We start from the raw sequence: 24,527 nt of genomic DNA, 5'->3' as shown, positions 1-24,527 counted from the left end.
TGGGAAGATTCCACATGCCAAGGATCAATGAAGCCCCTGCATGGCAACTAATGAGCCCAGGCACTAGAGTCCATGAATCACAGATGCTAAAGCCCATGAGCCTAGAGCCTGTGCTCTGCAACAAAAGAAGCCTCCCCAATAAGAAGCCTGTGCAGTACAACCAAGAGTAGCCTCCACTCCCTGCAACTAGAGAAAGCCCACGCGCAGCAGGGAAGACCCAGTGCAGCCAAAATAAATAAATAAACTGCAGTGCCCCACCTCCGACCACAACCCACTGCCACTCTCCCTAAGCCCCTTCTCTGGGGATGACTATCTTCTGCCCTTTGTCTTGTTTGATCTCTCATGACAATGTCATGCTACAGGGCCAGGACATTTGGCCGGTTTGTTCACTGTCTTATCTGCAGTCCCTGTGGTAGAGCTGGCACAGAGTAGTACCTGAGACGTGTTAAGGGAATAAGTGAACACAGTATAATACTTCTGGGCAGGACCAACTTATCCCATCTGTACAGTGGGCAGGGTCCAGAGCACACAGGGCTTCAAGGGCTCCTCAAAAATGGGTTCATTTCTTTTAAAATCAGAAGGAGAGGGGGAAAAGAATTCTTAGGAGAGGGGAAATGTTTTAATATGTAGTATTAATATACTAATCTTTAAACCAACACAGCTGTAAAATAAAATTTTAATATTGTTCTTCATGGAGGAAGACACCTACCAAGGCTAGAAAGCTTCAGCTCAGAAGTCATAGCAAACCTGTTTCTGGCGCCTTCCTTGCAGACCCTGCTGGCCGTTAAACTTGGGAGGATGCGCAGCTGGCGGAGCTGAGGGGCCCTGCGCAAGGTCCAGCGCCTCCACCGCGGCCAGCTGGCCAGGCGGTGCCGCTTTAAGGATGCTCTGCGGGTACCGGCCTCAGGCGGCGAGGATGCAGCCATGACGTCACGGCCCCGCCCCGCGGGGTGATGCTGCAGGAGCAGCGGCGGGCCGGGGGCGGCCCGGCCGGGACCCAAGCTCAGCGCGTGGCAGGCAGGAGCCCGTCCTCCTCGGAAAGGGATGCCTCCTGGCTGGAACCACAGGTACCTCCATTTCCTCCTGTGCCCTCCGCAGTTTCCCGGCTTTGTGCTGGGAGCGCCGCAGCTTAGGCCCCAGGGTAATCAGTGTGCCAGGATTGGGGCTGGAGGTTGGCACGGAGACCTTTGTTCCTCTTGTCTAATTAAATGAACTGTCAGTGGAGCCCCCCTCCCCACCCCCACCCCCATCTCGCCCCCTGAGTGCAGAGCTCTCCTGCCCTGAGAAGGGTGGGTAGCAGTTGGGTGAGATTTATTTCACAGTTGCAAGGAAAGAGATCAAACAAACACTGGGATTTGCCCCCAGGCTTACGCGGCGCTTATTGGTGCCTGAGGCCTGTTCCCAGGTCACCTGGGCAGGTGTCATCAGCTTCCGGTCCACCTCCCACCAGCGACTGAAAGCTCTGAATGGCTGGGGCCCTGGTGTAACCTCTCAGCACCCCAGGGTTAAGTTTATGATGAGCACCAAGGATTGCTGCTTTCTTGTCAAGGGCAACGTGCTGCGGTTGAAATGAGAGGGTGATGGCAATCCGTTCATCCTGCCCTTGACAAGAAATAACTTTATAAGTTATTGCTGGGGTTACCATAATGTTTGTGTTTTCTCAGCTTTTGTACGGAAGTAGGACCCGGTGCTGATGAACTCAAGTTCAGTGTGTGCCTCACCAGGGCTTTGGGGATCAATGGGCTGCCAGATTGCCACCACTCAAAAATGAGAAGTGGGCTAGGATTCAGTAGCTAGCTCACTAAATACATCCCCTGAAGTCCACATTTCTCAGATGGTGGCTGAGACAGTAAAGAGTCTGCCTGCAATGTGGGAGACCCAGGTTCAATCCCTGAGTCAGGAGGATTCCCTGGAGAAGGAAATGGCAATCCACTACAGTATCCTTGCCTGGAAAATCCCATGGATGGAGGAGCCTGGCGGGCTACAGTCCATAGGGTCGCAAAGAATCAGACACAGCTGAGCGACTTCACTGAAGTCCACAAAGTCCTTCACTGATCTGGGAAGATTTCCTTGAAATATTAACTTGGAGAAATAGTAGAAGGAGTGGGGTAATTTTAAGCATTCAAATTACATGGACATTGTTTATCTTTGTTAATCAGTTGCTACCTAATCAACTTGAGGGATTTATTCTTTGAAACATCCTCTGTATTCTAGAAGGACAGTGGACCCAGCATACAACCTGTGGGGGTCCAAGAACATGTGCAGATCTTGGGAGGGTCTAAGTAATGGTAATATAGTATGATCAAGATGTCTGATGAATACTTGTTAGTGTATTAAAATTCCATTTTCTAGTTTACATTTTACTTTCATTTTTTAATAACATTAAAAAATGAATTTTTTAAAAATGAGTTTTAAACAGTTCTTAGAATAAGCTTGGGCTTCCCTGGTGGCTCAGAGGGTAAAGCGTCTGCCTGCAATGCTAGAGACATGGGTTCCATCCCTGGGTCAGGAAGATCCCCTGGAGAAGGAAATGGCAAGCTTCTCCAGTACTCTTGCCTGGAAAATCCCATGGACGGAGAAGCCTGGGAGGCTACAGTCCATGGGGTCGCAGAGTCGGACACAACTCAGCCACTTCACTTTACTTTAGAATAAGCTTTCACAGGCAACTTTTAATATATGTATTTAAAAATAAAAGTGGTAAACCTGAAACTTGAAAATGAATCCATAGTGAAGGCTTTTTTCAAGTTCAGGTTTAATTCGGACTTAGATGAGAGAGGAGGAGTGTAGGATGGGGGAGGGGTGGGGGTCTCCCTTTGGCTAGGACAGACTGCAGGCTGTGTTTCAAAGCTGGAGGTGGTGATGGTGACACTGTCGCATCACAGGAAGAGACATGGGGTATGTAGGTAGCCCATTTTAAGCCTGTGTGCTCAGTCACGTCCAGCTGTTTGTGACTCCATGGACTGTAACCCATCAGGCTCCTCTGTCCATTTTAAGAGGGTCACAGAGTTTCCCCTTTTCAAAAATATACTTCTACCCTATGCATGTAAGGCTAAAATTCTTCCAAACTGGGCTCATGGTCCTTCATTCTAAAATGAAAGGATTTCTAATATATTTTCACTGCAGTTCATTTTATGGGAGTAAAATACCAACAGGAAAGAGAGGTGTCATGTGCCTGCAGGGGCAGGAAGAGAGGCAGAGAAGGAGTTAGCCAGTGAGGCAGGTGTGAGGCTGTGACCAGACAGCTGGAGTCAGGTTAAGTCTTTAACACGCCTGGGCTCAGGTCTTCCTCTGACTTCTAAGGAGACAGTCTTCAGTGTTCCAGCAGTTCCTCTATTTCTGTGATATTTTAAAACTGGTTTCGTTTTAATTGTAGGATCATTGCTTTACAATATTGGTTTGATTTCTGCCGTACATCAACATGAATGAGCCACAGGTGTACCTCCCTCTTAAACCTCCCTCCCGCTTCCTACCCTTTCCCATCTCTAGGTTGCTATAGAGATGGTGAAGGACAGGGAAGCCTGGCATGCTGCAGTCCATGGGGTCGCAAAGAGTCGGACACGACTGAGTGACTGAACAGCAACAAGGTTGTTGCAGAGCCCTAGTTTGAGTTCCCTGAGACATGCAGCCGATTTCCATTGGCTGTCGACTTCACATACGGTGGTGTATAAGCTTCCATATTACTCTCTCCGTTCACACCAGCCTCTCCTTCCTCCCACATTGCCCTTGCCCGTAAGTCTGTTCTCTATGTCTCCAGTGGTGCCTGCAAAGAGGCTCATTGGTACCATATTTCTGTCATCTTAATGAATGGAGCTCCATGGAGAGCTGACAACCACCTGGGTTTTTTAAGGCAAGACCAGCCAATTTTTCTGGAGTATTTACTATTTACAAGAGCCTGAGTGAGACCTGTAAGGAAAGAAACAAGATACTTGGTTTAAAATTTTTAAAAAAAATCTTGGCTTAATCTTCCTAAATGGATTATGTTTTTAATGAAGTATTACTTGTCTACATAATTCTTAGGTACCTCTGCTCTTACTGTAGAAGAAAGCGTGGGATTTTTTTTTTAAGGTCATGAGATAAGTCTTTTCTAGAAATGAGAGCACACTGGTTATGTCATTCCCTGTCACCTTGGTGTGAAATCCACCTCCTACCAGATCTTGCTGATCAGCTAATCCCTTCTTGATGGGTTTCACCATTAAACCACCACTGTGCCCAGCTGGTGCACAGAGCTCCTTTTCATGGATGATTCCCACTGCTTAGAATGTCTTTCCTCCACTCTTTCACCTAACTTGAGGGCAAGAACTATGTATTTCTTTTATCTCTATAAATTCAGTGTCTTGATGTTTAGTACTAAGCCAAATGGTAAGCTAAAAAGGTAGGTGGGCAAATAGATCAAAGGATGGATGAATGGATGGATGGGTTGCTGGATAGATGAATGGATGGAAGAGAGGATGGGTAAATGGATGGATGGATTGGTGGATGGATAGTTTGCTGGATTAATATGATGTTCTGAATCCTGCTGGGATGTCTATAGAACAAAACATTTCTATCATGGTGTCTTCTGAAGAGAAGGAAGACAATCCCTGAGTGGGCAGGATAGGTTGGGAGGAGTTTGGGGTGCAAATCTGACATAACAAGAGATTTCAGAGTGATTCATAAAGAAGTTATCGACTAGCTAGAGTTTGACAGAGGGCATATGGTAAGTTAAAGTCAGAAATAAAGGCTTCATTTCTAAAGCTTAAGAACTATTTTGAAAGAAAGCCTCTACTGTTTATTTTGGTAAATAACAAGAGTTCTTATTAGGAAACCTATCAATGTTGGGAATGACATCTCAGGTTTGGGACCTACGTCTCAGGAAGGATTCCAAGGAAAACTTAAGGGCACTTCCCTGGTGGTCCAGTGGTAAAGTTTCCACCCTTCCACTGCAGGGGCACGGGTTCAGTCCCTGGTCAGGGAACTAAGATCCCACATGCCTTGAGATGAGGCCAAAAAGTTGTTGTTGTTGTTGTTTTAAAGATGAAACATAGACATAGCTTTTGTGAGGCAGATGGAGTGGGCTACATCTGAGAGGTCAAACCCAATCCAGGACATCCCCCTCTTGTGTTTTTATCTGTCTCTTTCCCTCTGATCTTAGCAGCTTTCCTCTCCTTGTGCTTAGTAAAACTGACATTGGCTAAAACACACAGGTCAGCAAACGAGAATCTATTCCTGTAATATTCACAATCTAGATTAATTTCTAAGCAGTGAAAACTGCTGGATGCCTAGGGGTGCAGATTGTAAACCCCGGGGCGTGGGGGTGGGGAACAGAGTGGGTAGGAATGTCTCTAAGGTCGCAAGCCTGCTAATTCTCTGCTGAGGCTGAGGCTGTTACACAATGCCTAAAAAAAAAAAATGCTTGCGGATGGAGGAAAATCTATTTCTCACCCTCCCAAGTTCTTCTTGTTGCTCATTTTCTTTTTTTGTAAACTGTATCCCTATTCAGTGTGTTGTCTGTGACATGCAGGATTCAGGAAGTTCTGTTTATTTCTTTAAAGAGAACGTTTTCAAACAGTGCAAAAGTCTCAGTTCTCCTGGCTCAACTGAAAATTCATTTGTCCAATTGATGTAAAAGGAAAAGATTTGAGTTAAACTCATACAGCTCCTTTTAGGTTCAGATCCTTGGTTTAGGGTGGAGCATAAACTCGGGTGTTAGGGAGGGTACCCACTGTGGCCCTCCATCCTGAGATGGAGAGGCTGTCCCCTCACCACGTACTAGCGCTCAGGGTGCCCGTGGGTCCTTCTCCCTGCCCTCCCCTGCCAGGGTGCCTGGTCACCCTTCTCTGCTCCCCTGGGGCCTGCAAGGGAGGGCAAAATTAGCCACAGGTCCTAGAAGAGCCCTATGTCCCTTGGGGCCTAAGAACAGCCACAGGGCTGTTGGTGGCCCCCACTCCTCCTGGTTCTTTGCTGGACCCTCCTGGTGGAGCCTGTTTGGGGAACTGTTTCTTTGAGTTGTAGCTTGGGGACAAGCTAAAGGACCTGACGGACCAACTCTTGTCCCCTTGGGAAGGTAGGCTGCCCTGATGTGAAAACCAGGTCCAGGAGCGCCGTCCACACTGAAAGCTCCACTCTGGGGGCTCAGTGTTGGCTCTAAGGGGCCCCTGTGTGAACTCCGTTCCCACGTGGACAGAGTAGCAGGGCCCTGGGGGATGAAGACAGAGCCACCCAGATGAACTCGCTCTAATAGTAGAGGCCCTGCAGGTGACGGCTGCCCCCTGACTGGGCTTTCCCCGCAGGAGCACCCACCGGCCCCCCCTACGATGATCCCCTCGGCCAGCAGCGCCCCTCCGGGAGAGGCCCTCTTCCCCGCCTTGGCCCCCCAGGACTTCTGGAGGCCCCCAGCCACCGGCTACTCAGGGTCCGTGACCCAGCACATCAGCCACCGGGCCAACAATTTCAAACGACACCCCAAGAGGAGGAAATGCATCCGGCCCTCACCACCCCCACCCCCCAACACTCCCTGCCCAATCGAGCTGGTGGACTTCGGGGACCTGCACCCCCAGAGGTCCTTCCGGGAGCTGCTGTTCAACGGCTCCGTTCTCTTCGGCATTGAGTTCAGCTACGCCATGGAGACGGCGTATGTGACCCCCGTGTTGCTGCAGATGGGCCTGCCCGACCAGCTCTACAGCCTCGTGTGGTTCATCAGCCCCATCCTCGGTGAGTCCTCCGCAGACCACCGGCCTCCGAAGCCTCCCTAGAAGCTTCCAGAAACCTCACACAAGAGAGGAGCCAAAGTTGAGCCCACCCAGTTGTGTGGGGCTCTAGGTAAAGAATCCGCCTCCCAATGCAGGAGACGCAGGTTCCATCCCCGGGTCGGGAAGACCCCCTGGAGAAGGGAATCACAACCCACTCCAGTATTCTTGCCTGGAGAATCCCATGGACAGAGGAGCCTGGCAGGCTACAGTCCATAGGATCGCAGAGTCAGACACAACTGAGCAACTGAGCATACACGCACACTAGAAAACCCAGGTATGGCTGGTCAGACCCCATCTTTCAAGCAATTTTATTTGAATCAGATAGAGGACGTGGTACCACGTAGACCCCAGGCTGTCACTGGAGGACCCAAGCAATACAGCAGGGGGCGGTTTGGGTCTAGGAGACCCTGCACTTCCTTGGATTCCCAAAGTCACGGCAACTCCATGCCTCATGCGGGCTTGAGTAGAAAATTTAAGGAGAAGCTTAGTGATTCCAAGAGTCTGTTTATCTTTCGTTTTCTAGCCTAGGGTTTTGTTGCTGGCTCGGAGTTTCATCATCTGATTCTTTAGATGCCTTGGAGATGGGTGAATGCAAGTGTTTCAGGACTCTGAGGAGGCTGTGTCCGAGTTGGTCCCCACGTGTGGTGGGGACCCCAGCATTGACCTCTGACCTTCTCTGTTTCAGGATTCCTACTGCAGCCTCTGTTGGGTGCTTGGAGTGACCGATGTACCTCAAGGTTTGGAAGGAGACGCCCCTTCATTCTTGTCCTGGCTATAGGTCTGTTGTTTTGGCATCGAAATAAAATGGAAAAAAGAAATAATTTTTTTAAAAAAAGGCCCCAATTGCTTTCTCTTGGGAAAATCTAAAAGAGTATTGACCAAAACCAGTAATTCAGCTCACGTCACTGGTGTGAGAGCCGGGAGCACCCTGTAACCTGGCCCTGGTTAACTGTGGAAGTCTCTCTGAATGTGTTTCTGAAACAAGTTAATAGAGGAGTTCCCTGGTGGCTAGTGGTTAGGGTTCCAGGCTTTCACCACTGTGGCCAGGGTTCAATCCCTGAGCGGGGAACTGGGATCCCCAAAGCCATGCAGCTCAGAAAAAAAAAGTTAATAAAGTCTTCTCTATCATTCCCGCTATGCTTGATGGAATGAAAACCCTGATCTAAGCGCTCTGAGGTTTGATTAAGAAGGAATTCTTGGGGCCCTCAAGATTCTAGCCTTAAGTGGTGGCTGCCGGGGCCGGCAGGTCTGCGTTCCCGGGTGACTCTGTTCTCCGTCCCCAGGGGCACTGCTGGGCCTCTCACTGCTGCTCAACGGCAGGGACATTGGGACGGCGCTGGCCGACACGGCCAGTGACCATAAGTGGGGCATCCTTCTCACCGTGTGCGGCGTGGTGCTGATGGACTTCAGCGCGGACTCGGCCGACAACCCCAGCCACGCGTACATGATGGACGTGTGCAGCCCAGCCGACCAGGACCGGGGCCTGAACATCCATGCCCTCCTGGCAGGTAAGCCCTTGAGCAGGGAGGTGGTTGAAAGTGCATCTCTCAAACCATAGGTGTCAATGATATACACATCAGACGTTAAATATTTTATCTCTATTTCATTGTATAGTTGATTTACAATGTCGTGTTATTTCAGGTGCGCAGCAAAGTGACTCAGTTATATATACTATATATCTATATAAAATATACACTCTTTTGCAGATTCGTCTCCCTTATAGGTTATTACGATATGAGTACAGTTCCCTGTGCGACACAGTGGGTCCTTATCGTTATCTGTTTTATGTATAGGAGTGTGTATATGTTAATCCCAAATGCTAATCTATCCCTCCCCCGTGTCCTTCCCGCTTAGGCAGCCATACATTTGTTTCCTGTGTCTGTAGGTCTGTTTCTGTTTTGTAAATAAGTTCGTTTGTCATCATCTTTTTCGACTCCACATATAAGCGAAAGCACATGGTAATTGTTTTTCTCTTAGCGCGGTCATCACCAGTCCTTTCGTGTTGCTGTGCATGGCCTGATTTCGTTATTTTAATGGATGATATCGCTGATATATATGCATATCAGTGTGTATGTAGCTATGCATGAATATGTGTGTATATAGCTGTGTGTAGATATTATTATATAGTGTTGGTTCTTGTTGTTCGTGTAGTTACATCCTACAAAAGTGCCATAAGTCCCGAATTAGCCAACCCCAAATCCCCATGGAGACATACAGGGTTAGTTTCCTGCAAACCTCCAATCACATCATTTTGGTCAGTGGATCGATACATAACCTTGTTTTGTGTGTTTCTGTCTAAAGACACCTTATTTTGTATATATCACTGAGGCGTTAACCTTGAACTCACATCCCTGGTCAGGGAACTAAGATCCTGCAAGCCTTGTGGCACAGCCAAAAAAATAAAATAGTGATGGAAAAGATTTCTAAAAATCAAGGGCAAGTTGTTACATGTGGGGAGCCTATATAAAGAGACTGGGTGGTCCAGCACTCCCACTGAGCTCTGGGAGCTGAAATCCTGAATCAGGTATGTGTTTTTCCTCCTGTTCATGGTGGGACTTTGGGTCACTGCTTGACCTCTCCAAGCCTCAGTTGCTTTTTCTAGAAAATGCAGTTGTTTATCACTCTCTCTTTACCCTACTGTATGCATGTGGGCCCAGGGAGCTTCTGCATGGATCCAGGCAGGTAGAGTTTGGAAGGTCAGAAGAAGGAATTCATTTTTTACCTTACATACATATAAGTGTGTGTGTGTGTGTGTGTGTGTGTGCGTGTGTGTGTGTGTGTGTAAACCTTTTTACCCCAACTTATGATGGCTTGACTTACAATTTTTTGCCCTTGACAAAAGCGTTTAGATTTTGCTCTCTTCCCAGGCTACTGATAAGCAGTCCAGCCTTCTCTCATGGGGCTTCCCAGGTGGCGCTAGTGGTAAAGAATCCTCCTGCTAATGCAGGAGACATAAGAGGTGGAAGTTCGATCCCTAGGTTGGGAAGATCGCCTGGAGGAGGGCATGGCAACCCACTCCAGTATTCTTGCCTGGAGAATCCCCATGGACAGAGGAGCCTGGCAGGCTATAGTCTATGGGGTCACAAAGAGTCGGACACAACTGAAGCAACTTAGCATGCGCACAGGCCTCTCCCATGATGCTGGGCAGTGGCAGCCGCCACTAAGGGTTGACATCCCTACACTTACAACTGACCCGTTTTTCACTTCAATCGGTTATATGAGCTAGTCAGCACTTTATTATAAAATAAGCTTTGTGATAGATGCCCAACTGCAGGTTAATGGAAATAATCTGAGCATGTTTAAAGCGGGTGTGGCTAAGCGATGGTATCTAGTAGGTTCGATGTATTCAATGCATTTTTTTTCTCCTTTTTTAAAAACCTTAAGTATAGTTGATTTACAATGTTGTGTTACTTTCAGATGTACAACAAAGAGACTCAGATACATACATATGGGCTTCCCAGGTGGCTCAGCAGTAAAGAACCCCCTGCCAAGCAGAAGACTTGGGTTTGATCCCTGGGTCAGGAAGATCCCCTGGAGAAGGGAATGGCAACTCACTCCAATATTCATTCCTGGAGAATTCCAGGGAAATGGACAGGGGAGCCTGGCAGGCAACCGTCCGCAGAGCTGCAAAAGAGACAGATGCGACTTAGTGACTACATATATTGGAGTATAGTTCCCCGCACTGTACAGTAGATCCTTGCTGGTTATCTATTTGATATAGATGAGTATGTATTAAGTGCATTTTTTTCAGCCCATGATATTTTCAACCTATGATGAACTTATCAGGATTTAATCCTGTTGTAAGCACAGGAAGATCTCTACATGTCTGATTTTTTTTCTTTCCTTTTTAAAAATTATGTTAGAATACAAGTAACATTTTTAAGCATGTAGTTCTGTGATACTCTCACACTGTTGGGTCATCATCACCACCGTCCGTCCCCATAACGTTCTCATCTTGTAAAACAAACTCAGGACCATTAAGTAATAATACTCCAATCTCCCCTCTCCCCAAACCCTGGCAACCACCATTCTACTTTCTCTCTCTATGAATTTGACTCCTTGAAGTAACTATTGTGAGCGGAATCAAATTTGTCGTGGTGATGGTCTCATTTCACGGAGTGTAACGTCCTTGAGGTTCACCCATGTTGTGGCGTATGTTAGAATTCTCTGCTTCTTCAGACTGAACAGCGTGTCACTGCATTCATAGACCACACTCTGCTCACCCATTCATCCTTTGATGGACTCTTTGGTTACTTCCATAACTCAGCTGTTGTGAATAATACTGCTGTGAACATGAATGTATAAATATCTCTCCAAGATCCTGCTTTCAGTTCTTTTGGGGCTTAGACACAGAGATGGAATTGCTGGGTCAGATGATAATTCTATGTTTAATTTTTTGAGGACTTTCATACTATTTTCCACAAGAGCTGCACCATTTTACATCTCCACCAACAGTGCACAAGGGTTCTAATTTCTCCACTTTCTTGCCAACTTATTGATTTCTGGGCTTTAAAAAGTTGTTTTAATAGTGGCCATCCTGATGGATGTGAAGTAATATCTCATTGTTGCTCTGAGTTGCATTTCCCTAATAATCAGTCATATTGAGCATCTTTTCACGTGCTTATTGGCCACTCACAGATCATGTCTATGAATGTCTTTCAAGTCCTTTGCCCACTGTTTGAACCGGGCTGTCTGTTTCTTTGCTGTTGATGTGCGGTGCCTTAGCTGTGCAGATGCATCACTTTATTTTTTAAAAAATTCAGTTCAGTTCAGTCGCTCAGTCGTGTCCAACTCTTAGCAACCCCATGAATTGCAACCAGGCCTCCCTGTCCATCACCAACTCCCGGAGTTCACTCAGACTCACGTCCATTGAGTCGGTAATGCCATCCAGCCATCTCATCCTTGGTCGTCCCCTTCTCCTCCTGCCCCCAATCCCTCCCAGCATCAGAGGCTTTTCCAATGAGTCATCTCTTCACATGAGGTGGCCAAAGTACTGGAGCTTCAGCTTCAGCTTCATTCCTTACAAAGAACACCCAGGACCAATCTCCTTTAGAATGGACTAGTTGGATCTCCTTGCAGTCCAAGGGACTCTCAAGAGTCTTCTCCAACACCACAGTTCAAAAGCATCAATTCTTTGGTGCTCAGCTTTCCTCACAGTCCAACTCTCACATCCATACATGACCACTGGAAAAACCATAGCCTTGACTAGATGGACCTTTGTTGGCAAAGAAATGTCTCTGCTTTTGAATATGCTATCTAGGTTGGTCATAACTTTCCTTCCAAGAAGTAAGTGTCTTTTAATTTCATGGCTGCAGTCACCATCTGCAGTGATTTTGGAGCCCCCAAAAATAAAGTCTGATACTGTTTCCACTGTTTCCTCGTCTATTTCCCATGAAATGATGGGACCAGATGCCATGATCTTAATTTTCTGAATGTTGAGTTTTAAGCCAACTTTTTCACTCTCCACTTTCACTTTCATCAAGAGGCTTTTAGTTCCTCTTCACTTTGCATACCTGAGGTTATTGATATTTCTCCCAGCAAACTGACCGTATTAAGGGTCACAAATCTGCAGCTATGTCTTCAGAAGGGGTGGGAGGAAGCTAGTTAGGACCATAAATGTGGGAAGTTAAGAATAATAAAAGGAGAATGAAATTGGGTCATTTGTAGGGAGGTGGATAAACCTGTCAGTTCAGTTGCTCAGGATTTTTGCGACCCCATAGACTGCAGCATGCCAGGCTTCCCTGTCCATCACCAACTCCCGGAGCTTGTTCAAACTCATGTCTGAGATTCTGTCTAGAAGGCCGACCCCTGATATGGCTGGGTCTCCACACTCAGAGGGTAGCCCAAGACACGTGATGGTCAGATGCAGCCTCCTGTGTATTGCCAGGAGTAAACCAGTAGCCTGGTCAAAATACAGCTGCACTCAAAGTCAAAGGGCACATCTTTGGAAACCCAGAGGTGGGCTGGAGCAAACAGCACTTTCTGAAGGTGAGAATATTCATTGCTGCTGGCTGGGGGCAATGTGACTTCAACCACATTTTTATGTTATGTTGCATGAAACATTGACCATTTGCCAGGTCCCCAAGGCCGTGGAATAGGTGAGGGAGATCAGAGGAAAGGACTAGATCCCTGCACCCTTGCTGTTCCCCAAAGGCTCCAGGACCTGGAGAGCTGGCCACCAGGGGAGACCCATTAGGGGTGACTCTTAATGGTGGGCATGCCTGAGAATGATGTCATCAGATAAGCAAGACCAGGGTGGCCCCTGGATTCCCATGTGCACACATGCCATGGTCTGTGCTGGGACCAGGTCTCCAAGTTTACATGGTCCTGGAGCTGGGGGAGGAGTGGGACCCCAGGGGGAGAGGTGACCCGGAGTCGACACTCACTTCTGGTCTTCCTAAAACTCTGTGTGCAGAGGGGAACAGAACGAGGGCAGGTGGTCCTCATGCCTCAGCAGGCGACCCTTGAGCGCAGGCAACGAGGACCGCCCCCCAGCCATTTTCTTCTTCTTTTCTTTGGGGTGTAGATGGGACAGATAATCCATCCAGGTCCTTGGAGTGGATTTTTCAAGTCGAGTAAGGGAGGGAGCACCTTCTTGGGGGCTTTCTTCCCTAACCCATGAGGAAACTTGACCGCTGCTTTTCTCCCCAGGTCTCGGAGGAGGGTTTGGATACGTGGTCGGGGGGATCCACTGGGATAAAACCAGCTTCGGGAGAGCCCTGGGCGGGCAGCTGCGGGTCATCTACATCTTCACAGCTGTCATCCTGAGCATTACCACCGTCCTGACCCTGGTCAGCATCCCTGAGAGACCCCTGCGGCCCCCAGGCGAGAAGAAGCCAGCCATGAAGAGCCCTAGCCTCCCACTGCCTCCGTCCCCGCCTGTCCTGTGTGAGGAGGGTGCAGGCCAGACGGTCCCCTGTCCACCCCCAGCCCCCAGCCTTTATGCCAGCTTCTCCAGCCCCATCTCCCCGCTCAGCCCCCTCACGCCCAAGTACGGCAGCTTCATCAGCAGAGACAGCTCCCTGACGGGCATCAATGAGTTTGCCTCGTCTTTTGCGACGTCCAACATCGACAGTGTCCTCATCGACTGCTTCACAGGCGGCCACGACAGCTACCTGGCCATCCCCGGCAGCCTCCCGAGGCAGGCCATCAGCGTCAGCTTCCCCCGGGCCCCCGACAGCTTCTACCGCCAGGACCGCGTCCTTGGGGACCGGCGGGACGTCACCCTGGCTGCCGGCCCCGACGGGGATGTGCTGAGGGTGGGCTCCCTGGACACCTCCAAGCCACGGTCGGCCGGGATCCTGAAGAGACCCCAGACCTTGGCCATCCCGGATGCGGCCGGAGGAAGCGGCCCTGACACCAGCCGGAGAAGGAACGTGACCTTCAGTCAACAGGTAAAAAGCAAACGTCGGGGCTGGGGCGTGGTGGGGGGAGGAGCCAGGGGTCAGAGGGCGCCATGCACATGGTCCCCCCTCTTCCGTTAGATAGATGACCCGGTAGGAAATTTGCGGCCCATAGGGTGAACCAATCAGGAAAGACTTGGGTCTAATGGATGAGGCTCAAGGACACGCCCAGCCCCAATAGCCTCATGCTCTTCATCCAGTCTGTGTGGGGATTCTGGGGCCCGTGTGAGCCCAGGCACACTCAGGGTCTCTGCAGCACTCTAAGAAACTGGCCACAGCAAAGGGGCGGCTCTTTCAAACACGCTTATGTTTGCCCAGAGGTGGTTCTGTGAGTTCAGCATCATATGTGCTGCCGTCATTTCTAGTCTTTTCCCCACCACATCCAGCCCACTTCGGCCAGTGCACCCATGGCAATGTGCCCAGGCTTCCTGAAGGACAGAAGCAAAAGATCAACCCTGGTGGCTGTTTCTGGGGCCTCCCCGGGTGGGCAACCTTAACCGGCCAGCCGGGAGGCTGTCAACACTCTGGATCCCAAAGGGTGCCGGAATGTCCTGGAAAAGCAGAGAACCTTCCGGAAGGCTGTCTGTGTTGTATGAGGGATTTGGGTGCAAGGCCACCAGCCAATATGTGGGATTTTAGCCATTTTCAGAGTCCATGATCTTGAAGAGGATCACAGCCTTGCCACAGCTAAGGGGCTTCTGTAACTCAATGAAGCTATGAGTCATACCATGCAGGGCCACCCAAGACAGATGGGTTACAGTGAAGAGTTCTGACAAAATGTGGTCCAGTGGAGGAAGGAATGACAAACCACTCCAATTATTTCTTACCGTGAGAATCCCATGAGCTGTATGAACAGACAAAAAGATGCAACACGGGAAGGTGAGCCCCCAAGATGGGAAGGTGCCCAGTATGATACTGGGGAAGAACAGAGGGCAGTCATGAATAACTCCAGAAAGAATGAAGCAGCTGGGCCAAAGAGGAAAGGACACTTAGTTGTGGATGTGTCTGGTGGTGAAAGTAAAGTCTGATGCTGTAAAGAATAATACATTAAAGAGAGTTATTCTTAGGACCTCCCTGGTGGTCCAGTGGTTAAGACTTCACCTTTCAATGCAGGGGTTGTGGGTTTGAATCCCTGATGTGTGAGCTAGGATCCCACATGCCTTGGGGCCAAAAACCAAAAATTAAAACAGAAGCATATTGTAACAAATTCAATCAAGACTTTAAAAGAGAGAGTTATTCTCTCCTTTTAAAGTAGACATGAGGGCCCTGTGGCCCCCTTGCCCTCAGGGAACCCAGGGGATGGAGTTTCCTGAGCAGAAATTAACCTGCACAAGCCCCCAGGAAGGCAGTTCTGAAGCAAGTGACTTGGACATGCCCCTTGAACACAATTGCCCATGTGACCAGAAGTGCCAGCCTCATCTCAGTCAGGCAGGCCCCCTGACCCTGTGCCTAAGAAGACACCTGATCTTGTAGGAGGCCCACCAGAGATGTTGGGAGATAGCCTCTCATGTTGGTTTTGCTGTTAAATTCTGAAGTTCGACGCATCTCCTTTGCATGACTGAGAGTCAGTCCTAGGGTCTTCTTTTATTGTATCTTAAACTTAATGCCATCCCACCTCAAGGAAGCACTCTGCACAGGTGGATGCCCATCCTGCTGACAAGTGTCTAGGCCCTGGTGGGCGGTGTCCACCAGCTCCGATCCAGAAAGGGTCTGAAGCACTGAAAGTCACTGGAAGAAACCCGTCATTGGCAGAGGAAAGCGATTTCTCTAAGTGCTCAGGTCAAGGGCCTGTCATGCTCACTCTTGACCGTAGAGCCTTTTGTCAGGCCTTTTGTCAGTACTGGGCCATTCTATCCTGTCGCCCCAAACCCCACCTGGCTTCTGGATATAGTTCTTAAGTTCTAGTGGAAAGTCTCTTTTTCGTCCTTTTAAAATGTTCCATTTTCAAATTGGTTCTGGCAGGAAAGTAAAAATCATGAGCTTAGTGTGAACACATCTGGGCTCAGTGGGGACAGGGTGTCAGGTGAAGTCTTGCTCCAGCAGTTATGGGTGACAAGCTCTGTTGGCGCGGCGGCTGCCCTCAGAACTGGCATTGTGGGCTGTTTCCTTCCTTTCCATTCTTCCACCTGGAGCATCCAGGTGCCTCCCCCCCCCACCCCCAGCACAAGCTCCTGCATGGACCCACAGTAAGGTACCTTCTCTTCGCTCGAGATGTGTACCTCCCAAAGCCAACAACTCACCTGGCTGGTGTCTGTACCTCCAGCCCCAGGGGGGCCTTGTCCTTCCCGGAAGAGGCTGCAAATGGAGCCAAGAGTGCATATGTCCCTTTAGCGTTGCCCTGAACCCACTCGTCCCTGTTTCAATGCTGGTGACGTGGGGCTGTCTGGGTACCCAGCTCCTTACCTGGGCTCCCTGGCCCCCCCTAAGCCCCCATGTAGGCAGGCATCCACCCGTCATGTTGAAATCAGTCTTTTACATCCTCTCTTCTGGAAAAGTCGGGACTTCATAATGTCTGAATTTGAGCCAATCCGTATTTCTTTTCTTTCAAATGTATTTCACCTTGGGCAAGCTTACCCTCTGTGGCCAAAAGGCAGGCACAGTGAAGGGAGATTTTATGCTCAGCTGCTCCCGTCTCTGAAGAGACTAATATTATATGTCTCTTAAAATGTCATAAAGTCATATAATATAAGGTCATTTCTCTTATACGGACCGCGGGCCTCAGCAGGGTGGCTGGCAAACAGTAGGATGGTGTTTGGTGCCCGGTTCACACTGTCCAGGAAGACAAACCCTCACAGCCTCTGGGTCTGTGTTCCTAATTCTTTCTCACTGAAGCAAAAGGTGGTGCTAAAGAACCTGCCCACCAATGCAGGAAATGTAAGGGATGCGGGTTCGAGCCCTGGGTTGGGAAGATCCCCTGGAGGAGGGCATGGCAATCCACTCCAGTATTCTTGCCTGGAGAATCCCATGGATAGAGGAGCCTGGCAGGCTACAATCCATAGGGTCACAAGGAGTTGGACACGACTGAAGTGACTTAACACACATGCATGGAGCTCCAATACTTTGGCCACCTGATGTGAAGAGCTGACACATTAGAAAAGACTCTGATGCTGGGAAAGACTGAGGGCAGGAGGAGAAGGAGTCAAGAGAGGATGAGATGGTTGGATGGCATCACCGACTCAACGGATATGAGTTTAAGCAAGCTCTGGGAGATGGTGAAAGACAGGGAAGCCTGGCGAGCTACTGTCTAGGGGGTCACAAAGAGTCGGACATGACTGAGCGACTTAACGTGCACACATGGGGTGGCTGGGGTGTAGTGCTCTGATGAGGGATTTGGGGGGCTTCTCTTACAGGTGGCAAATATTTTACTGAATGGCGTGAAATACGAGAGTGAGCTGACGGGCTCCAGCGAGCCGTCGGGGCAGCCGCTATCCATGAGGCATCTCTGCTTCACCATCTGCAACATGCCCAGGGCGCTGCGCCACCTCTGTGTCAACCACTTCCTGGGTGAGCTCGTGGAAAAGCTTCCTGCCTGTCGTGACCCTCTTGGGTGGCCCTGCAGTGGGGCACAGGCCCTGACCCAGGGCTAGGAATGCCCGGAGGTCTCTCCAACCCACTGGGCTTCCCCAGACACCACCAGGGGCAGGATGAGGTAGGGATGGAGCAAGGAGGAGCCTGCTCCAGGCATTCCCAGATTAACCAGGTCCTCTGGGTCTCCACCGAGCCCAGATCCTCAGGACCGAAAGCTCCTCAGGCAATTCACAGTTAAGTGGGCTATCACTTTCCCACTGGAGGAGTTTGTGTCTTAAGCCAGTCTGGACCCCTGACTCTTAGAGCCGAAATGTAGACACACCCACACACACGTTTGGGGCTGGTCTCAAGTTCACAGGCTCAGCTTTCAGATGAATACCCAGAAGCCCCAGCTAGCATGCCATTCCCTCCAGGGTCTCTTCACTGTTGGGCTGGTGACCCTCTGATCTTAACCTAAGCTCTCAAACAACTGTGGGATGTAAAGCAGAATGACTTTCTAGAAGGCAATTTGGCAACAGACAAGAATCTTCAAAAATGCCCATAGCCTTTATCCCAGGGATCCTATTTGGTATTCGTTGCAAGGATGTAGTCAGAGGTTTGATCATGAATCAAACCTGTATGAGGTATTGATCACAGCATGATTTATAACAGCCAAAGACCAAGATGGGAAAAAGGGTAAACACCTAGCAATGGGGGAAGGGGGAAGTATATTAGGGTGAATCCACACTGTGAAATATTTTGCTGCCATTAACATGGGGCTCTTTAAAAGTATTTAATGGCATAGGACACGTGCATGATAATTATTGGGGTTCCAAAGGCCCAGTAAACACCACCTCTTTCCCCTATGAGAGAGAAATGGACGTGGAAACCAGAGGAAGCACCCCTGTGGTTTTCTCTGTAACAGAGCAAATTAGGTTTCCATCAACACTTGCCCTTCCTAAGGTGCTTCTCCCAGGTAAGCAGGCGACCCTCTGCCCTGCCTGTGACTGGAGCCCTGCTGGCATTTTCTTTCTTCCCAGCAGAGGAGCAAGTGGAAAACCAGAGAAGGTGGGGGTTAACTTTCCTCCTGGCGATAGGATTCAGAGAAAGAACAGAATGCAAAACCTTCTCGCGACAGGGCATGTGTTATAAGGATATATATTTACTTTAAAAAAGACAAGTAGGGGAGCTTTCCTGGGTGGTCCAGTGGTTAAGACTCCATGTTCCCAACGTAGGGGCCCTCGGTTCAAACCCTGGTCAAGGAACTAACTAAATAATAATTTTTAAAATAGGAAGGGTAGGAAACCTACAGAATTTTAACAGAGGTAAAGGTGTCTCTGGGTGATAAAGGTGATTTCTTCATATTTTTTAAAAATATTTTTTATATTTATTTTTACAAAACTAAAAATTTTTTTTATTAAAATATTTTAAATAATTTTTAATGTGTATTTGCCTTTTTGACTGCACAGGACCTTTACTTGTGGCACACAGGATCTTTTTCAGCTGTGTGGCATGTGGGACCTAGTTCCCTGACCAGGCATGGAACCCGGGCCCCCTGCATTGGGAGCTCAGAGTCTTTTAGCCACTGGACCACCAGGGAGGTCCCTCCTTCTTTAAGCTTTGAATCAACAAAACTCACGTGCTGCACTGATGGCGGGTCAGAACCACCTGCTGGGGGGTGGGGGCACTGAGCCAGCGCCTGCCCCGCGGTCACCACCTGTGTCCCCCCCAGGGTGGCTCTCCTTCGAGGGGATGCTGCTCTTCTACACGGACTTCATGGGCGAAGTGGTGTTTCAGGGGGACCCCAAGGCCCCGCACACATCAGAAGCGTATCAGAAGTACAACAGCGGCGTCACTGTGGGCTGCTGGGGGATGTGCATATATGCCTTCAGCGCCGCCTTCTACTCAGGTACCCGCGGGGCAGGGGTGGGGGTCGGGGGCTGGAGTGGGGAGGCCGGGAGGGGCGGGGGCAGGCTTGGCTGGGGAGGTGTTAGGGGCAGGTTGTAGGGGCAGGCTCGTGGGGTAAGTAGGCTCGGCTGGGCGTTAGGGGCAGACTAGGGGGGCAGGCTCAGCTGGGGGGCAGGCTGGGGGTGTTGGGGGCAGGCTAGGGGGGCAGGCTCAGCTGGGGGGCAGGCTGGGGGTGTTGGGGGCAGGCTAGGGGGGCAGGCTCAGCTGGGGGGGCAGGCTGGGGGTGTTGGGGGCAGGCTAGGGGGGCAGGCTCAGCTTGGGGGCAGGCTGGGGGTGTTGGGGGCAGACTAGGGGGGCAGGCTCAGCTTGGGGGCAGGCTGGGGGTGTTGGGGGCAGACTAGGGGGGCAGGCTCAGCTTGGGGGGCAGGCTGGGGGTGTTGGGGGCAGACTAGGGGGGCAGGCTGGGGCATGTTGGAGCAGGCGGGGGGGGCAGGCTGGGGGGTGTGGGGGGCAAGCTGGGGGGGCAGACTCGGTGGGGGTGGTGGCCTTCCAGGAGGGTGGTGAGAGGACAGGCAGTGAAGGAAGCTTGTGTCTTCACAGCTGCAGGTACAGCAGCCCAGTTTGGGGGCCGACAGCGCTGTCTTTTTCTCCGTCTTCAGTGGCCCATCATGGGGGTCGGTCGGGGTCAGGGCCAAGTGGGAAGGGTGTGTGTCCAGACCTGAGGGGGCAACTGGCCAGAGCGTTCAGTCCCATAGGCAAGGGCCAAGTAGGGGCCCAGGGAGAAACCATGAGGTCACCTCAGGTGGGTGTGCCATCCGCCGGCCGCCCCCCTCAAGTCTTTGCCACGTCAGTTCATGTGGTGGCTGGTCCAGAGGGGATGGATGTGCAGGGGAGATCAGAGAGGCAGGTGGAGTGACATGGAGGTGGGCGGTGAGGACGGGGAGTCCACGATGACCCTGAGGTTTGACCCTGGGTGACCCACGGCCCTAGGACGCTGTGCTGGATTCCTGAGGGTGCCAGGGCCATCCCAGTGGGAGCATGGCAGGGCAGTTTGAGGGGGGTGCAGGCCCCAAACTTCATCTCAGGGGTTCACCCACATTTTTAGCAAAAGGCCAGAGAATCCAGCCTTCCAGCTTTTCAGGCTCCGTTGGGGCCCCTCGGGGCCACCCTTGAGGTGGATGAGGCGTGATGACCACATGGGGCTAAATTCTAGCTAAACTTCTCTGATGTTCACAGGGATTTGGATTTTGTATAATTTTTACATGTCACAAATTATTCATCTTCTTCGGGTTTGTTTTAAACATGTAAAGATATAAAAACTGTCTTTAGCTCCGAGTGGTACAGAAATAGGCTGCAGGCCTGACTCCACCTGAGAACTGGAAACTGTGGGCCCTGTTAACGAGTTCCAGCCCCACCATCAGGACCGTGACCTTTTGTGGGGGTCGAGAGACCATATTAAGAAAGAATTTCTTGGCTCTCAATGGCAGATCCCAGGGGCTTGGGTGCTTGGTGGCACCTGGACGTGGGGAAGCGGCCCTAGGGCATTGCAAGGGGTGTCCTGGTGAGTCTCAGCTCCCAGGCCTCTCAGGGCCCCTCACGGCTGGCCCATGGGGTGGGGCTGTCAGGGTCCTCACGTTAGGAACGAGGCAGAAGCAGTAGGACTTGTGCAGGAACTCAGGGCTCAGCTCGAAACCCTGAACTCTGGAGCCTCTGGCCTTTCTGCCCAAAGACCCCTTCACCTGCTGCAGCACCTGGGGGCCTGGCCTGGGCCGGTGTGAACAGGGCTACCCCGGGTCCTGCCGCCCATCTGGACACCCCATCAGTGGTCCCTGAGCTCCCCAGGTCCCTGAGTGGGTCTCCTGGTAGACAGTGAGCTGCCTGCCAGCCTGGGGGTGGCCAGGGTTCAGGCAGGGTGGTGCTCACCTGCCAGCATGGGGGTGGCCAGGGTTCAGGCAGGGTGGTGCTCACCTGCCAGCCTGGGGGTGCCCGGGGCCCCGGGTGGGTTGTGCTCACCTTTCTCTCCCCTGACAGCTGTCCTGGAGAAGCTGGAGGAGCACCTCAGTGTCCGGACGTTGTATTTTATCGCGTACCTGGCCTTCGGCCTGGGGACCGGGCTTGCCACACTCTCCAGGAACCTCTACGTGGTTCTGTCTCTCTGTGTCACCTACGGGGTCTTGTTTTCCACTCTATGCACCCTGCCCTACTCGCTGCTGTGCGATTACTACCAGAGCAAGCAGGTGAGTGCCCTGGCTTTCCTGGCTTCTGGCCCCGTGTCCAAGTGAGTCTCCACCTGAGCAGGGTCCCGGACTTCCTGCATGGAAAGGGGAAGATTATCAGGATGCATCAGCAGAGCATAAACCCCAGAGGGAAGCTGCCCACATAGGGACTCAGGAGGTGGTGAGGGCAAGGAGAGGCCCACCCCCTGGGGGTCCCCTCTGCCAAACTTCAGGGTCACCTGGGAGCATCTGGCCTTGGGCACCAAACCCTTTGTGAACGAGGTCAATAATATATGAACACAGTTTTTTTTTTTTTTTTAAAGAATGAGAATCGAGGCCAAAAAGTCCTCACTGAGCGAGTCAGGAACTTAAAGAGGATAAGTGACAGGACCAAGCCATGCCCTGGTGGTGTCAGAGGCAAAAGGAAAAACCAGGAAAAAGATCCCATCTTTGTAAAAGTTGATATTTTGTTCAGGGTGGATTTTCCTTTACCAGCTTTAGTGAGGAAGAATTCAGCACAAAACCACACCATTCACCCATTTCCAGTGTACGATTCAGTGGTTTTTAGCATACTCATGCCATCAATTCTAGAACATTTTTGTCACACACACCCTGCCTTTCCCTGATAGCTCAGTTGGTAAAGAATCTGCCAGGAATGCAGGAGACCCTGGCTCTCCTGGGTTGGGAAGATCTGCTGGAGAAGGGATAGGCTACCCACTCCAGGATTCTTGGGCTTCTCTTGTGGCTCAGCTGGTAAAGAAGCTGCCTGCAATGCAGGAGACCTGGGTTCAATCCCTGGGTTGGGAAGATCCCCTGGAGAAGGGAACCCACTCCAGTATTCTGGCCTAAAGAATATAGTCCATGGAGTCACAAAGAGTCAGATATGACTGAGTGACTTTCACTTTCTTTCACCCCCATCCCCCTACTCCGACCCCTGGCCAAAAGAAGCCCCCAAGTATCACCCCTCCAGGCCTTCCCTCCCCCAGCCCCCTATAGTCACTGATCTGCTTTCTGTCTCCGGGGATTGGCCTCTTCTGGACATGTCACGTCCATGGAATCACACGAAATGGGGCCCAGCCTCGTGGTTTTGAGGTTCGGCCATGCTGTGCAGAGTGAATCCCTGCCTCATTCCTTCTTGTAATCAAGCAGTGCTCCCATCAGAGGTCTTTGGCCGTGACTTTGAGATTTTAAAACTCTCCACTGAAGACCACTGTGATACCGGCCATTCCTGTAGCCCCTCTAACCCTGGACCTCATCACCTCGCCCAGGCCTGGGCCCAAGGGCTGGCTCTCCCCCAGGGTGGCACAGGGACCTTGGCCTGGGAGCCGTGCTCGTGGCCTGAGTGTCGCTGTCCTGCTTGTCAGCTCCCCAGAACCCCTTCACCAGACACACGGTTCTTGGTGGGGGGAGGCCCTGCCCCATGGGAGGGGATGTGGGGCCTCGGGCCACTTTTGATGGATCAGGGTGGAGCTGGCTGGACCCCACGGGCCGAGATGATGTCCCCAGGACACACACGATGCCAATTCACAGACCCCCTTGCTGGGCTGTGGGGACAGAGCCTTGGGTGGGACTGGGAGGGGTAGGCAGCATCCCAGGGGTGACTACATCTGGCCATGGGACCAGGCCGGGCTGGCCCCCGGGTGGCACCCAGCAATGGTCTGCGTGATGCGGGTGGCCCAAGCTGGGGGTAGGGTCACTCCTGCCACCACTCGGTGGCTCTGCTCAGAGTCCCTGTGTCCTCCATCCCCCATTGTGGTGCTGGGTGGGGCCGCAGGGAGCCCGAAGTCCAAGGTGGAGGCCACGGGCCAGAGGAGCAGGCGCTGTGGACCCTGAGGGGGACTCTGAGTGTGCCAGGCATTGTAGCAACAAGGGTTCAGAAAGGGGATGAGCTAGGGGGGAGGGAGCGTGGCCTGGCCGGCCCTGAGGGGAGAGAGACAAGGAGGAGCCCGTGTCCCCAGCTGTACCTGCTGGTCGTGGATTCCTCTTCTTGTCATCTCTGTTCACAAATATTACTAGTCTTGGCCAGACTCCCTGCTCACCAGGGGCCTGGAAACAGGAAGCTGTCAGGCATGGGGTGCCAGGTTTCGGTCCTCAGGGAGCCTGGTCTGGCTGACATGCGTCTTTGGTCAGTTCGCAGGGTCCAGCGCGGACGGCACCCGGCGGGGAATGGGCGTCGACATCTCCCTGCTGAGCTGCCAGTACTTCCTGGCCCAGATCCTGGTGTCGCTGGTGCTGGGTCCCCTGACCTCGGCCGTGGGCAGCGCCAACGGGGTGATGTACTTCTCCAGCCTCGTGTCCTTCCTGGGCTGCCTGTACTCCTCGCTGTTTGTTGTCTATGAAATCCCTCCCAGTGATGCCACCACCGCCGAGGAGCACCGGCCCCTCCTGCTAAACGTCTGAGCTTGTGCCCCGGTCTGGAGCAGGCAGGCTGCGGAAACCCAAGAGGCCCTGGTGGACGGAGGCGGGACAGGTCTCCTGTCGGGATGTAAATATGTGATAAGACAATAAATGGCCACAGCAGAGCCTATGGTTTCTAGTGTGGCTCTTCTGAGGGGCAATAGGCCACCTGGGCACTGGCCCACTTGTCATAGGGACTGTAAGAGTCATTTATGTATACACATATAACCAGAGGCAACCCTGAACCCCCCTCTCACTCCTACCCCCTGCCCCAGAGACACTGGGGCAACATCTGGAGATATTTTGGGTTGTCACAACGTGGGTGGGTGCTGATGCCCTGGAATGCTAGAAATACCCTAAGGTGCACA

The 24,527-nt window shown here is 51.3% G+C and overlaps 1 protein-coding gene across 3 annotated transcripts; it reads left to right on the top strand.

The window, feature by feature from the left end:
• The first annotated feature begins 940 nt into the window (after positions 1 to 940).
• Positions 941 to 24,284, top strand: SLC45A1 (solute carrier family 45 member 1). 3 transcript variants are annotated; one of them, XM_027975676.3, is made up of 9 exons: positions 941 to 1,067; positions 6,270 to 6,690; positions 7,414 to 7,506; positions 8,012 to 8,236; positions 13,380 to 14,122; positions 17,482 to 17,635; positions 19,371 to 19,547; positions 21,578 to 21,783; positions 23,893 to 24,284. In XM_027975676.3, the coding sequence occupies exons 1-9, from the start codon at positions 954 to 956 to the stop codon at positions 24,160 to 24,162; spliced, it is 2,403 nt and encodes an 800-aa protein (XP_027831477.2). In that variant the 5' UTR covers positions 941 to 953; the 3' UTR covers positions 24,163 to 24,284. The 3 variants fall into 3 exon arrangements, with proteins under 3 accessions (XP_027831477.2, XP_042113235.1, XP_042113236.1); XM_042257301.2 differs by lacking the exon at positions 6,270 to 6,690 and having other exon boundaries at positions 7,414 to 7,465; XM_042257302.2 differs by lacking the exon at positions 6,270 to 6,690.
• Positions 24,285 to 24,527: the final 243 nt, after the last annotated feature.

Source organism: Ovis aries, chromosome 12 (genome assembly GCF_016772045.2).
Source record: "Ovis aries strain OAR_USU_Benz2616 breed Rambouillet chromosome 12, ARS-UI_Ramb_v3.0, whole genome shotgun sequence".
NCBI classification, from domain to species: Eukaryota; Metazoa; Chordata; class Mammalia; order Artiodactyla; family Bovidae; genus Ovis; species Ovis aries.
This window is presented reverse-complemented; position numbering and strand designations above follow the sequence as displayed.

Bases quoted from the DNA above. Each gene is read 5' to 3' on its own strand.
- SLC45A1 (XM_027975676.3), top strand. From the start codon at position 954: ATGCTGCAGGAGCAGCGGCGGGCCGGGGGCGGCCCGGCCGGGACCCAA. The intron at 1,068-6,269 runs GTACCTCCATTT...CTTTCCCCGCAG, and splicing joins CCTCCTGGCTGGAACCACAG to GAGCACCCACCGGCCCCCCC. The intron at 21,784-23,892 runs GTGAGTGCCCTG...GTCTTTGGTCAG, and splicing joins ATTACTACCAGAGCAAGCAG to TTCGCAGGGTCCAGCGCGGA.